Source organism: Arvicola amphibius, chromosome 6, assembly GCF_903992535.2.
Source record: "Arvicola amphibius chromosome 6, mArvAmp1.2, whole genome shotgun sequence".
NCBI classification, from domain to species: Eukaryota; Metazoa; Chordata; class Mammalia; order Rodentia; family Cricetidae; genus Arvicola; species Arvicola amphibius.
In genome coordinates this window covers 144,276,763-144,291,333 of record NC_052052.2, presented here as the reverse complement: position 1 = coordinate 144,291,333, position 14,571 = coordinate 144,276,763, and the positions used below count along the sequence as shown (strand labels likewise).

At 44.6% G+C, this 14,571-nt stretch overlaps 1 protein-coding gene across 3 annotated transcripts in view; it reads left to right on the top strand.

Moving 5' to 3' along the window:
- Positions 1-14,571, top strand: part of Kif13a (kinesin family member 13A) — a 181,403-nt gene that overhangs the window by 149,688 nt on the left and 17,144 nt on the right. For all 3 annotated transcript variants that reach the window (XM_038333122.2, XM_038333120.1, XM_038333123.1), the window contains 9 exons: positions 470-569; positions 1,761-1,887; positions 4,699-4,754; positions 5,444-5,568; positions 5,815-5,991; positions 8,011-8,103; positions 8,295-8,447; positions 10,495-10,572; positions 14,385-14,432. In XM_038333122.2, the coding sequence (XP_038189050.1) occupies positions 470-569; positions 1,761-1,887; positions 4,699-4,754; positions 5,444-5,568; positions 5,815-5,991; positions 8,011-8,103; positions 8,295-8,447; positions 10,495-10,572; positions 14,385-14,432 (957 nt within the window). The remainder of the gene's footprint in view (positions 1-469; positions 570-1,760; positions 1,888-4,698; positions 4,755-5,443; positions 5,569-5,814; positions 5,992-8,010; positions 8,104-8,294; positions 8,448-10,494; positions 10,573-14,384; positions 14,433-14,571) is intronic.

Sequence of the window (14,571 nt, the reverse complement as noted above, 5' to 3'; positions counted from 1 at the left end):
TTAATTAATTAATAGCAAGGCCATTGAACTCTGAACTACATAAATCTCTGTCGTTCTCCCTACCATTTGATGTCCTGTGCTTCGAGCTTGGCTTTTGGTAGCCTCCTGCTTGAGATCACACGTCTTTCAGTGACTGTCATGCAAATGTACACAGATGTGGGCGTGCACACCTGCAACATAAAATCACCTTGCAGCATAAAGATCATCCGGCTCTAGCATCATTCGAGCTTGTGTTGCCTTTTAGTGTAACTATCCTGATCCAGGGCTCTGATTTCTGGGTACCAGCATCCTTGGTCAGCATGGGGTATTCTGTGACCTCTGCTTTCTTACCTTTTAATTAATCACTGTGACATTCAATGGCCTTTCCTAATGAAAAGCTCCCCCAATCTACTTAAATATCTTTTTTATACAAAAGGAATCATTGTCTACACATTCTATAAAGAAATAAAAATCTTCCCTCTCTTGTCAGGAAGAAGACTTGAACTGCGTAAGAGAGAGATGGTCAGATGCGCTCATTAAACGACGGGAATACTTAGACGAACAGATTAAAAAAGTCAGCAATAAAAAAGGTATGTGGTGGGGTCCAGGACATGGCTCAGCAGATAAAGGCACTTGCCACCACAGGTTCAGTCCCCAGAGCCCTCAAGATAGGAGAGAACCGACATTCACAAGCTGTCCTCCCATGTCCACATGTACTGTGACATGCTTGCCCCATCCCACACACAAAATAAATGTAAAAAAAAAAGTGCATGGGATTAAACTCTCCCAGGAGTAGCTTTTTCAGTATTGTACAGTGGCAATAACAACAACAACAACAAATAATAATAATAATAATAATCCTTGTGAACCACACCTTTAATCCCAGCTCTTGAGAGACAGAGGCAGGTGGAGCTCTATGAGCTCAAGGCAAATGTGATCTACATAGTGAGTTCCAGACCAGCCAGGGCTACATAGTGAACCCCTGTCTCAAATAAATAGGTGGGTGGGTGGGTGGGTGGATGGATGGATGGATGGATGGATGGATGAAGGAAGGGATGGAGAGATGAAGGGAGGGATGGATGGACGGACGGATGGATAAATAACCTTATGCTCTCAACTTGACTTCATAGTCACTCGTGGTACTTAATGCTTTGCTAGTACATGTGGATTTTGCTCCATTTTGTATCAACAAAATTTGCCTTGGTTAACCATCTCAGCCCAGTGTATGGTGTAGGTTTCTGTGTGTGCCTACGCCACTGATGAAAACTCAGTGAGTATACCCAGGAAAACCCAGAATTGAGTTTGAAGCATGAAGATAGAAAAATTTGCCCACTAAAACCATTTTCACGATTAGCATGAAGGAAAATGTTTTGCAGAGCGCGGTATACAATGCTTTTAAACCCTCTGTCTTTGTAACATGGCTTGTCAGTTATAAACCACATCACACCCATTAATAAACTGGCTCATTCCAGCAAGTGTGTAAAGTAGAGACGGCATATATTCCTAACCCCTGTCCCCGGATGCTGCACCAGCAATACAAACCCCTTCCTGGCCACTCTCCCGGCTCTGTGTATTTTGTCTGGCCTCTGTCTGAAGCTGACGTCATATCCTGCCTCTGTCTGGATGTTCATGCTTGATCTTCAGGGCCACAGTTCCTTCTCTGGAGTATGGTAGCCGTATAAACCATGTTGGAGGTCCCAGAGTGAAAACACTGGTTGCGTTACCCTTAGCCGCTGTCCCTTCTCTTTCGCTGTCACTCATGTCCCCGTGATGTTCCACAGAGAAAACAGAAGACGACATGGAGCGGGAAGCCAGGCTGGTGGAGCAGTGGGTGGGGCTGACGGAAGAGAGGAACGCAGTGCTGGTGCCTGCTCCGGGCAGTGGGATCCCCGGGGCACCGGCTGATTGGTAAGGCCACCCTTTATGCAGGCCAGGCATGACCTGCGACAAGCGCGGTGCAGATAGCTTTCGGTATCAGCTAACTGCAGCGGAGGGAAGAGCCACCCAACTCCAGCATGCTGTCCTCTCTGTAACTTCCCCACCAGAGCCAGCTTCTTCCAGAGGTGACCTGACTGGGCATAAATGCTGCATTCCCCTCTTCCTCTGAACGAGCCTGTTCCTCCCTCTAGACTGAGGAGGAGGTTTCAAAGTATACTGGGCTAGAAGGTGGCTTCAAAATACACTAAAAGAGCACAGAAAATAGATCTTATTTGCCCTGGTGTATGCTTAATTTGGCCGGTATTAATGGGATAGAGCAGTGATCCTCAACCTTCCTGATGCTGTGACCCTTTAAAACATTTCCTTATGTTGTGGTGACCCCCAACCATAAAACAATCTTCACTGCTACTTCATAACTGTAGTTCTGCTGCTTTTATGAATTGTAAACTTCTGATCCTCCTGCCTCCACCTCCCAGTGCTGGGGTTATAGGTCTGTTGCCACCGCACCCATTTTAATACAGTGCTGGGCACTGAACCCAGGCCTTTATGTGTGCTAGGCCAGTACTCCTGCCAACTTAAGCCATAGTCTCAGTTGTATTTCTTGAACTACTTCTTGCGTTTATTCCTGATATGCGAGTGTAACGGTGTTTTTAGTTCTGTTGTAAGACTTACAGACATAGGGATGGAAAGATGGCTCAGCGGTTAAGAGCACTGGCTATACTTCTGAAGGTCCTAAGTTCAATTCCCAGCAACCACATAGTGGCTTACAACCATTTGTAATGAGATATGGTATCCTCTTCTGGCCTGCAGGGACATATGCAGGCAGACCACTGTATACTTAATAAATGAATAAAATCTTTAAAAAAAGAAACTTTAAAAAAAAAGACTTACAGACATAAAAAGAGGCTTATTCATTTGGATGTAGCTTATTTATTATAATGCATATTATGTATATAAAATGCCTTTTGTGTATATTTATTTAAAGGTAGCTCTTTGACTTTTTTTGGTTTTCATTTTGTTTTGGCTTTTTTAATTTTTTTTTTTTATTTTTAGAGACTGGGTTTCTCTGTGTGACCATGGCTATCCTGAAACTACCTCTGTAGACCAGGCTGGCCTCGAACTCACAGAGATCCACCCGCCTCTGCCTCCCAAGTGCCAGGATTAAAGGCGTGCGCCACCACCGCCCAACTGTTCTCTTGATTCTAATTCTCATTCTCACTGCAAAGCCATGTCTTGGAAATTGACTTATACATTGTTCTTGTTGTTTGGATTGTTGTTGTTGTTGTTGTTTTGTTTGGGGGGGTTTTATACATTGTTCTTGTTGTTTGGATTGTTGTTGTTGTTGTTGTTTTGTTTGGGGGTTCTGCCTTTTGTTGTCATTGCTTGTGCTTTGCTTTTGTCGCGCTGGGATCAAACGCAGGGCCTCCCTTTTACCCCTGAGCTACATCCTCAGCCTCTGTTCTGAGTGGCTAGGAGAAAACCCAGCATCCCCTTTGAACACTGTACACGTGTCCAGATCTGCTCTGGACAGATAGACATGCTAGTGATGTTTCCATCTCTCTGGATCATGGACGTGGCATCAGTTTCATGGTCTTCCTGAGGAAGTTCTGTGCCTGCTGCTTCCCCTCGCAGCCTCTGCCAGTGTGTTGGGATCCTGTCTGTAGTGTGCAGTGTCTCTGCTGGGTGCTCCCTGCGAGGAGTCAGCTCATGCCGACCTTGCCGGTCCTCAAAGGCCTCCCTAGTAAAATATCCTCACCTCAACCTCTCTTAAGTGATGTTTTCCAGCCTCACAACAACTTGAGTGTTCCTAAAATGTCACCCTGGGTCCTTCCCTAGGTCTGATTCAGATGAGGAAGCATATGACCAGGGCTCTTGCAGAGCCCTCTGAGGTGATTCTAATGTGGGCCAGTTTGAGCAATGTACTTGCCTGGTCTCTGCTGTACACACCACCTCCTTGCACAGGCTGTGCGTACTCCTTTGGAGTTTTCTGGGCTCCCGTCCTTTTTGTTTACTTCCTCTAGGCTCTGATCCACCCCCTTCCATCTGACAGCACCCTGGTCCCTTGTCCCTGTGCCTGGAATTGTTTCTTTTCTTCAAAAATATTTCATTCATTTCTTATTCTTAGGTGTATGAATGTTTTACCTGTATGTATTCTATACACACCATATGTGTGCCTGGTGCCTGAAGAGGCCAGGAGAGGGTGTCAGGTCCCCTGGAACTAGAGTTATAGAGGGCTTTGAGTCCCAGTGGGGTGCTGAGGACTGAACCCGAGTCCTCTGAGAGAGGAGAAAGTTCTCTGAAACATTGAGCCATCTCTTGGGCCCCCAGAACTGTTTTTTGAAAGGCTTCAAATAAACTTTGTTTTAGTTACTCACATCTTATGCCTGTGACTGGTAGTTTATTTTTATGTCACAGTGATTTCCATGACGTGTGTCAACATGGGAGGCAATAAATGGTGTGTTTTTATAGCAATTTACTTTAAGAAATGAAAAATGGTGGAGTTTGGAGATACGGCTTAGTGCTGCTTGTTGTCAAGCCTGACAACCTGGATTTAATCCCTGGACTCCTGCAAGTCATCCTCTGCCATGGCACATGTGCCCCCGCACACAGAGATACACATACACAATAAGATAAACGTGACAAAGAGATGCGATGGGGTGGCATGCGTAGGCGCCACAACCCTACAGTGGGTCCTTCTGTCTCCATGGGTCTACAGTGTTTTTGTAATTAAAAATACAAAACACACCTGTTCTTACAGTTAATTTTTGTTGTTGAATTTAGGGTCCCGCCTCCTGGAATGGAAACACACATACCGGTTCTCTTCCTAGATCTGAATGGTAAGTAGGTACTTAACCCATCTCGGGATTATCAGTGCCAACTAAGATCATCATCTCCTCAGATTTGTGTTCTTTTGGGTGTATAAATCACTCCCGTAATTACTGATATGGCACACGAGGTGACAGTGTGGCCCTGATCGCATACAAAGCACCCAGGGCATTGCACACTGCAAACAAGAACACAAAGCATGTGCTCTGAGATATGAATGATTGACATCACCTGCAGAAGGCGTGGCCCCTGGAGATTCTGTGTTAGGCTTGGCAAGGGCTGAGGAACCCCATTTCTGACTGGTACCCTCTGCCCTCAACCCTTAAGGTGGAGAAAGGAAGAGAAGGTAACAGACTTCATGTAACATGGCAGCAGGAGAAAATGCTCTCATGAAACCCATGACTTTTTCAGCTGTTTTTTTTTTTAATTAATAAAAGTATAAAATAAGTCAGGTGATGGGGCATGCCTTTAATCCCAGCACTTAGGAGGCAGAGGCAGGTGGATCTCTGTGAGTTCAAGGCCAGCCTATACATCAAGTTCCAGGACAGGTTCCAAGCTACACAGAGAAACCCTGTCTTTAAAAAAAAAAAAAGTATAAAATGGAAAAATTAATTTTAAAGGCATATTTTTAAATGCTGGTGTTTGCATAAAAGCTGACTTTCTTTGCTCTGTTTTCATCTTGCTCCTTGAACTTGCTCAGCGGATGACCTTAGTGCCAATGAGCAGCTGGTGGGCCCCCACGCATCGGGTGTGAACTCCATCCTGCCCAAGGAGCATGGCAGTCAGTTCTTCTACCTGCCCATCATAAAGCACAGTGGTGATGAGGTAATTTACCCCAGGGCTCTCTCGGGGTCTTCACACACGCACACAAACCCTATCAGCCTGATCAACCCTGGTAGAGACACTGAGGGCTTTGAACAAAATGTCATCTGGGTCACCATTCAGAGTAGTTGAAGGAAGAAGTCTACTTGTTCACAGCAAGTAGAATTGATTTTCTTTCTCTGGGATGTCTCGTAAACTGCTCCACCTGTCATGGCTTACGCCTGTCCCCCAATATTCTGCTCCTCCCAGGTTTCAGCCACAGCTTCCTGGGACTCCTCGGTCCACGATTCTGTTCACCTGAATCGGGTCACGCCACAGAATGAAAGGATCTACCTGATTGTGAAGACCACAGTTCAACTCAGCCACCCGGCAGCTATGGAGCTAGTGTTACGGAAGCGGATCGCAGCCAATATTTATAACAAACAGGTAACAACAGAGCTGACTGGCCATCACGTGTACAAGGGCAAAATGATCTCTGTGTCACACCCTGTTTTATAACACCTTTGCAACCTGTCCTGGAACTTGATCTATGGAGCCCATAGCCATGGTGGCCCGGTGAAGACCTCAGAAGGAAATGTCAATGCCAGGCTCATTAACTTTGCCATATTCACTGGTTAGAATATCCATAATCTTTGGGGCTGGAGACATGGCTCAGCAGTTAGGAGCACTTTTTGCCCATCTGGAGAATTTGAGTTTGTCAGGTGTCTGACATCCGACTGTAACTCCAGCTCCAGGGGATCTGACACTCTCTTCTGTTCTTCTTGGGCACCCCTATACACGTGCATGTGTCCACACACAGAGAGATACACACATACACAAATGTAATAAACTGAGCCGGGCGGTGGTGGCGCATGCCTTTAATCCCAGCACTCGGGAGGCAGAGGCAGGCGGATCTCTGAGTTCGAGGCCAGCCTGGTCTACAAGAGCTAGTTCCAGGACAGGCTCTAGAAACTACAGGGAAACCCTGTCTCGAAAAACCAAAAAAAAAAAAGTAATAAACTTTTTCTTTAAAAGAAGAGCCTGTAATGTTTGCAGGCAGCAGCTGCCACTGTCTCAGCAGCAGCAGAGACCAGAGACCCATGTAGGCAGATGTTTCCTGTCCTCACCACCTGTTCCCAAATACCCGGCAGCCATTTCCCAAATTACCACATAGAGGCTTATATTAATTATAAACTCTCAGCCATAGTTCAGGCTTATTACTAACTAGCTCTTATATTTTAAGTTAACCCTTATTCCTTATTTATGCTCTATCACATGGCGGTTCCTTTATTAGCAGCACGTTCATCTCCTTCCTCTGCATCTAGCTGGTGACTCCTTCCCATCATCCTTAGTTTGATGGCCCCACTTATACTCCCTGCCTGGCTTCTGGCCAATTGGCATCTTATTAAACCAATTTGAGTGACAAATCTTTGCAGTGTGCAAGAGGATTATTCCACAGCAGGCCCTGGCACGTTAGTGACAACACAGGCACAGAGCAGACTTCTGCTGCTTTGCAAAACCCATGTCAGAGGTTCTGTCAACAAAACTGACCCCCAGGGTTCTTCAGATTGTTCTAGGAAAGCTGGCTAAGCCCTGGAGAGATGAAGGGAAGTTAGCACAGAAGCAATGAAAATGAGAACCCCAGGAATGTCCCACCTCTGCCAGTCTGACCCCAATTACAGCTGCATTTAGCTCTTAATGGTCTTGCCGTGAAGCTTGGGTTGGAACTGCCTGTGTGGAGCAGGCTCATAGCTTCGGTTGGAACTACCTGTGTGGATCAGGCTCGCAGAGATGTAGAGCCTTGAGCTCACAAAGATCTCCTGTCTCTGCCTCCTTAGTACTGGGATTAAAGATCCCAGCCTGAGACGAGAAGTTTCAGAAAGAAGGTTTTATTACATGTGTATATTTACTTAGTGTATGTGCATGTGCACTTGTGTGCTACAAAGCATGCGTGGAGGTTGGAGGACGACTTGCAGGAGTCAGTATACACCTTCCCTAATGTGTGTCCTGGGGATCAGACTCGGGCCCTCGGGCGTGGAGACAAATGCCTTTACTCACAGAGCCATTTGGCCAATCAGACAAGATTTTTAGGCTTAGTTTCTCATTGGATTTTGTTGTTTTCTTCTCTTTTCTCTTTCTTTCCTTGTTTTATTTATTTTGGTTAGTTGCTTGAGACAAGGTCTCATTCAGTAGCTCAGACTGGCCTCAAGCCTGTTATATTCACTGTGTTACCCAGGCTGGCTTTGAAACTGATAAGGAATCCTCCTGCCTCAGACTTCCAAGTATGGGGATTTTAGATGTGAGACACCATACTCACCTTCTTTGTTTTGTTTCCTTTCTGCTTTGTTGAATATATCTATACTGCTAGAATCGTTTATAATAATTTTCCAATTTGGAGAATGTGAAATTGGTTTGTCTTAGATTCGTCGCACAGTTTGATCCTGCTTTCCTTTCCTTCCCTACCAGAGTTTCACCCAGAGTCTCAAGAGAAGGATATCGCTGATAAATATATTTTACTCTTGTGGAGTGACCTATGAAATAGTGTCCAACATACCAAAGGTAACACGTGCTGCTTCTGCAGATGTCGGCGTGTAAGAGCGGAGGGGGAGTGTTGGTTTACTGTGCTTCTGCAGATGTTGGAGTGTAAGAGCGGAGGGGGGGTGTTGGTTCACTGTGCTTTGAAAGCACATCACAACACTTACGGAAACGTCATTCACAGAAAAACAGTCGCCTCCTTTCTATGCCTTTAGGCAACCGAGGAGATTGAGGACCGGGAAACACTGGCTCTCCTGGCAGCACGGAGTGAGAATGAAGGCACCTTAGATGGGGAGACATATATTGAGAAGTACACACGTGGGGTGCTGCAAGTCGAGAACATTCTGAGTCTGGAGCGGCTCCGGCAGGTGAGTACCTGACTGCCTAGTCCTGAGGGTACCATTGCCAGCCTTCCCCAGCAGTGGGCAGAGATGATGCACACACCTCTCAAAATGTGTCAGTGGAGGACTGCTTGGGTAGCCATTTCCCTAGTGAAAAGACTCTGACAAGCGTTTGAGTGTGTGTGTGTGTGTGTGTGTTACATGTGTGATGTGTGTATGTATATATGTGTATCTGTGTGTATGTGTGGTATGTGTGCATGTATATGTGTGTTGTGTGTTGTGTATTTATATGGTGTGTGTGTGAGAGAGAGAGATGTGATCATGTGAGTGTCTGGTATGGGTAATGTATGTGGTATGCACATGTGTGTGTGGTGTGGGTGATGTATGTAGGGTGTGTGTGTGTATACTTGTTCGTTTGATATAGGGTCTTGTAAGCCTGCCTGGCTTGGAACTCACTATGTACACTAGCCTGTAGTTTGGACTTTCCCTTGGACTGCCAGCTCACAAGTAACAACACAGAGACATTATCAATTATGAAAGCTTGACCTTAGTTTAGGCTTTTTCCCAACTAGCTCTTATAACTGAAACAGACCTGTTTCTGTTCATCTTCGCTCTGTCACGTGGCTTCGCTACCTGTCCTCTGTACTGTATGTCCAATTTCTTCAGTGTCTTGCTGACCTCTCCTGGGTCTAGATTCATTTTGATTTCTCTCTCTGCCCAGAAGTCCCGGCTGTTCTTTCCTGCCTAGGCTTTGGCCATTCAGTTCTTTATTAAACCAATCACAGTGACACATTGTCACACATTGTAAATAAATACCGTGTAACACTAGCCTGATCTGCAACTTGTGGCTGTCCTCCTGCCTCTGCCTTTCAAGTGCTGGAATTACAGGTGGCTGCCACCACACTCAGTCCTCAAGCATCGTGTTTACATGATGGAGGTGTAGTGTGTGGGTTAATTGTCGAGATCACCAGTGGGCAAAAACACTAGTGTAAATCACTCTCCAAAAAGAATATCTGGGCCAGGAGAAGCTACACAGCAAGGCAGTGGTAAAAAGCCATGTGAGCCCAAGTAGACTGACTCCAGAGACCTTATGCTGAACCACATTTTGTCATTTTATTCCCAGTACTCAGGCTTCTGATTTGCCGGTGGAACATTGGTATAAAATAGTGAACTCAGAGCTGGTGGAGCGCTTAGCTTGAGCCCCTGCATTCAAACTCCAGCACTGGGTAAACTGGGCGCGTGGTAGTGGTGTGCACACTCGTAATGTCAGCATTCGCGAGGTGGAGGCAGGAGGCTCCGAAGTTTGGCTGTCTTTGGCTACATAGTGAGTTCAAGACTGACCATCCTAGGCTACATGAGAGCCTCCATATCAAAAAATATATAATAAGTAACACTAATAAGACACTGCGTTCAGCAGTGCCGCCGTGAACTGATATGTAACGTGTGCGTGTTCCCTTGGAGCAGAAGCTGGCTTTGAAGACAGGATGTTGGGTGACTAGAGAGATGGATTTGTGTTTGTCAAAACAGTCTCCCTTTTCTGTAAAACACACTGAAAATGTGGCACAAGCAAGCAGAACCCCGCAGCATCCCCTCTCGGGGTTCTTTGTGTCGTTTTTCTGCATCAATTCATAGCGTCTGCTGCTCAGCAGCTTTCGTGGTTTGTGTTTTGAGGTTTTTTTTTTTAAACTTTATTTAACTTTATTTCATGTGCATTGGTATGATGACGTCAGATTCTCTGGAACTGGAGTTACAGACAGCTGCGAGCTGCCATGTGGGTGCAGGGAATTGAACCCAGGGCCTCTGGAAAAGCAGTCAGTGCTCTTAACCACTGAGTCATCTCACCAGCCCCATGTTTTGAGTTTTTAATGTTTTTGAAAGGTTGGGTTTTGTTGTTGTTGTTGTTTCTTTAAACACATGTAGTTGGGGTACCAGCCTTCTAAGTATTGATTTGTTTTTATGTACAACTGTGGTTTTTACGCTTGTGTTTTCTGAATCTTCTAAAAATAAACACATGCTCCGTTTATAATCTGACGAGACAATCCCCGCTGTTACCTTTGTGATGCTGTGTCTACAGGCCGTCACGGTGAAGGAAGCGCTCTCCACCAAAGCCCGGCACATTCGGAGAAGCCTCAGTACGCCAAACGTTCACAATGTGAGTACGTGACTACAGGGAACTCATGCTCATGTGACTCACTCCCGGATTTGGGGACGGAGGATCTGGGACAACACGAAGTTGGAGCTTAAATGGTGAAAACAGGGCACACAGTCCTGGAGTGGGCACCCCAAAGTGCTAAGCCTGACTTTCCGTACCAGGGTGCACACCAGACAGCTGGGATCCCATAGATATTTGCCTGTAGTGATCATCTCTCTCAACCAATTCGTGTAGAAAATTCCCTTGACAAATGGCTTCTAGCAGCCGGGAAGCAAGGGCAGGTTAGTGTAAAGACCGCTTCAAAGCAGGAACAACAGAGGAAGGCGCTGTAGTATTTCCCTGGAAAACCTGATTCCTCCTTCCTGATCTCAAGACTTGTCAGAAATGATTTAAAACTCAGCAACTGTCTTAGAATAGGCCACAGAGCTGTGCAGGTTTCTGCGAACACAGTGCAAGCGTTAGAAATAGATGGGAGCTGCCTTTGTACAGAGGGTGCTTGCCACACAAGCATGAGGACTTGAGTTTGAATCTCTAGTATTTGTATAAAAGCCAGGCATGGGGATGTGCTCTCGGAACCCTGGATCCCTGGTGTGTGCAGACCAGCCAGGCTAGCCAAAAATGGCAAGTTATGAATTCAAGACCCCATCTCAAAAATGTAAGGTAGAAAGCAACAGAAAGATACCTGAAGTTAAACTCTGCCTGCTACATGTGTGTATACATGTACACACACATTCACACCACACTTAAACAGACACACCTAATAGAGAATGAGAGACTCACAAGTTACAAATTGAAAGCACTCTCTTAGGCTGGGGATGTAGGTCAGTGGTAGAGTTCTTGCCTAGCAGATCCAATGCCCCAGATTCAATTCTCATTACTACAAAAGAAGAAAAGAGGAAATGCATGTGTGTGGATGCACATGCACACATGTGTACACACAGTTTTGTCTTTTGGGTCTTTTGTTTTATGTTGAAATAGCGTCCCATTATGCAGCCCTGGGTGGTCTCAAACTCACAGCAGTCACCTGCCTTTACCACCTAAGCATTAGGACCAAGGGTGTGTTTAGATAATTGATATTTTTAAAAAGACACTCTCTTAATTAACTGATTTATCAAGGAAGAGGTCATAATACAAATTAAAACATACAGAACTAACTGATAGTAAAAATATTCACAAACCAATACTTGCGGAATGTAAAGTGGTACTTAAATGGAAATCTTTAGCCCTAAAATGCCTACTTCACCACTTGCCAGTAAGAATTCTAGACAGGACAGAAAAATGAAAGAACAAGAACTCTTATTAAGAAATGTATGGGCGGGGGCTGGAGAGATGGCTCAGAGGTTAAGAGCATTGCCTTCTCTTCCAAAGGTCCTGAGTTCAATTCCCAGCAACCACATGGTGGCTCACAACCATCTGTAAAGGGGTCTGGTGCCCTCTTCTGGCCTGCAGGCATACACACAGACAGAATATTGTTTACATAATAAAATAAATATAAAAAAAAAGAAATGTATGGGCGAGGCAGGCATTGGTAGCTCATGCCTACAATTCCAGCACTCGGGTGGCAGAGATGGGCAGATCTCTGTGAATTTGAGACCAACCTGGTCTACAAAGTGAGTTCCAGGACAGCCAGAGCTGTTACACAGAGAAAACTTGTCTCAAAAAAGAAAGGAAAGGAAAGGAAAGGAAAGAATGGAAGGAAAGGAAGGAAATGAGGTAGGTAGGAAGGAAGGTAGGTATCAAAGAGATGGCTCAATTGTTAAGAGCACCGGCTGCTCTTCCAGAGGACCCAGGCCCAATCCCAGCACTCACATTGTAGCTCACAACTGTCTGTAACTCCAGTTCCAGGGAATCTGGAAACTCACACGGACACACATGTACCACACAGAAAAGTAAATCATTACCAAAAAAAAAAAAAAAAAAAGGAAGGAAGGATGGAAGGTATAGAGGACTTGTAAGATGCTCAGCAGGAAAAAACACTTGCCACCTAATAACCACCTGAGTTCAATTCCTGGGACCTACATGGTGGAAAGAGAATACCAACTTTTGCTAATTGTCTTCTGATACACACACGATAAGTAAATGTAGTAAAAATTTTAAGAAATTTATATGACTTTTGTTAGGCAGTGGTGGTGTACCTCTTTAATCCCAGCACTCAGAGGCAGAAGTGGACGGATCTTTGTGACTTTGAGGCCAACGTGGTCTATAAAGTGAGTTTTAGGACAGCCAGAAAATTGTTACACAGAGAAACCTATCACAAACAAACACAAACAAAAAACAAAAAACAAGGAAAGAAAAAAAGAAATTTATATTAAGAAGAGTTTAAAAATCAAGCTGGATATAATGGCACACACCTGTACCACACATCTGTACCACACACCTGTACCACACATCTGTACCACACACCTGTACCACACATCTGTTCCACATACCTGTACCACAGCACTCAACGGGTTGTCAGGAGGGTTATGAGTTCATAACCAGCCAGTGCTGTTTAGAATCTTAAAGGGGGGAAGAAAAGGGGAGGCGTCCTGATCAACGGTATGACATTTATTCAAAGCTTAAAGTAAAAAAAGAAAAAAAAAACTTGTAAAGCTATTTATTAAGGTATTGGTTCTGTATTTGATCAAGGCTCTAGCTTTAGATAATATTTAAAGAGAATTCCAATAATAATAATAATAAATGAGAATGTAGAGATTCCGTTAGCAAAGTCCAAAATGTGGGAAACTTAATAAGAACAATATCACCAGAAAAAGTAGCTGGCATAGAGTTTAGCAAATGAACTTCAAAAACAAACAAACAAACAAAATGATTTTATAAGATTGTCCTTTGGAAAAGTGGAGTTGGCAGCTCGCGTGCCTCATTGGTGCAGCCCAGAGTCTGTGCTCTAGAAGTCTGTTGAGGAGATGCTCACAGACACGCTGTATGCAGAGCTAACTGATACTGAGCCAGCCATGGTGGCAGTACATGGTTAAGGCAAGAGGCTGGCATCTTGAGGCTAGCCTGGAGTACCTTAGTGAGACGCTGTCTCATAAAACAGCAACAGAACAAAGAGAAAGTGAGGAGTACGGAAGCCAGGGCCTAAGGATGCAGCTGTAGGGGACAGAGACGGTGGAAGGTCTGTTCCAGCGTGCTTTGCTTGGGGTTCCAATCAGTCTCACTGAGTAACCAGGCTAGCCTCAGATTTATAATCCTCCTGCCTCAACCCTCCTAAGCACTAGGATTATAGGTACGTACCACCTCATCTACTTCATACTTTGTAAATGAAAAACTAAGAAGCAGGACATCAGATGAGGGCACCTGCCACCAAGCCTGGTGACCCAAGATCAGTCCCAAGACCCAGTGGGTGGATGGAGAGAACTCATTCCTGAAATAAGTCCTCTGGCTTGTGTGTGCATGCCATGGACACAAATAATAAATTTCCATTTTAAGTATTAGAATTTATTAGAAGCAGCCTAAGTAGACATCTGTAGAAGAATGGGGCCAAAAATCACTATAAAACACCATGCCTAGTAATATAGCACTTAGCACAGTGTAAAATATGCCAAGTAATACTATTTATTATTTATGAGCATATGTGCCCATGTAATTATAGAAATATGTGTGAAAATAATAGTCATTATGCGTGGTGGGAGATATATTTATAAATAAAAAGAAAATCAAGAATACGTGCCTTTAACCCCAGCACTCAGGAAGCAGAGACAAGAAAACTCTGCAAGTATCAGGCTGGCAAGAGCCATTATAAAACCCTGTCTCAAAAAAAGATGACTATTAAATATATGAATCATATTGGTAAAAATGTCCATCTCTTACAGGTCTCCTCTAGTCGGCCAGATCTCTCTGGCTTTGATGAAGATGATAAGGTATGTATATTATGGTGAGCTAGCTTGTCAACACCTCCTAAGTTCTTGAGAACATACTATGTGTGGACGTGTGTGTGTGTGTGTGTGTGTGCATGTGTTAAAGATTTTTTTCATGTATGTTTTTGCCTATGCTTATGTC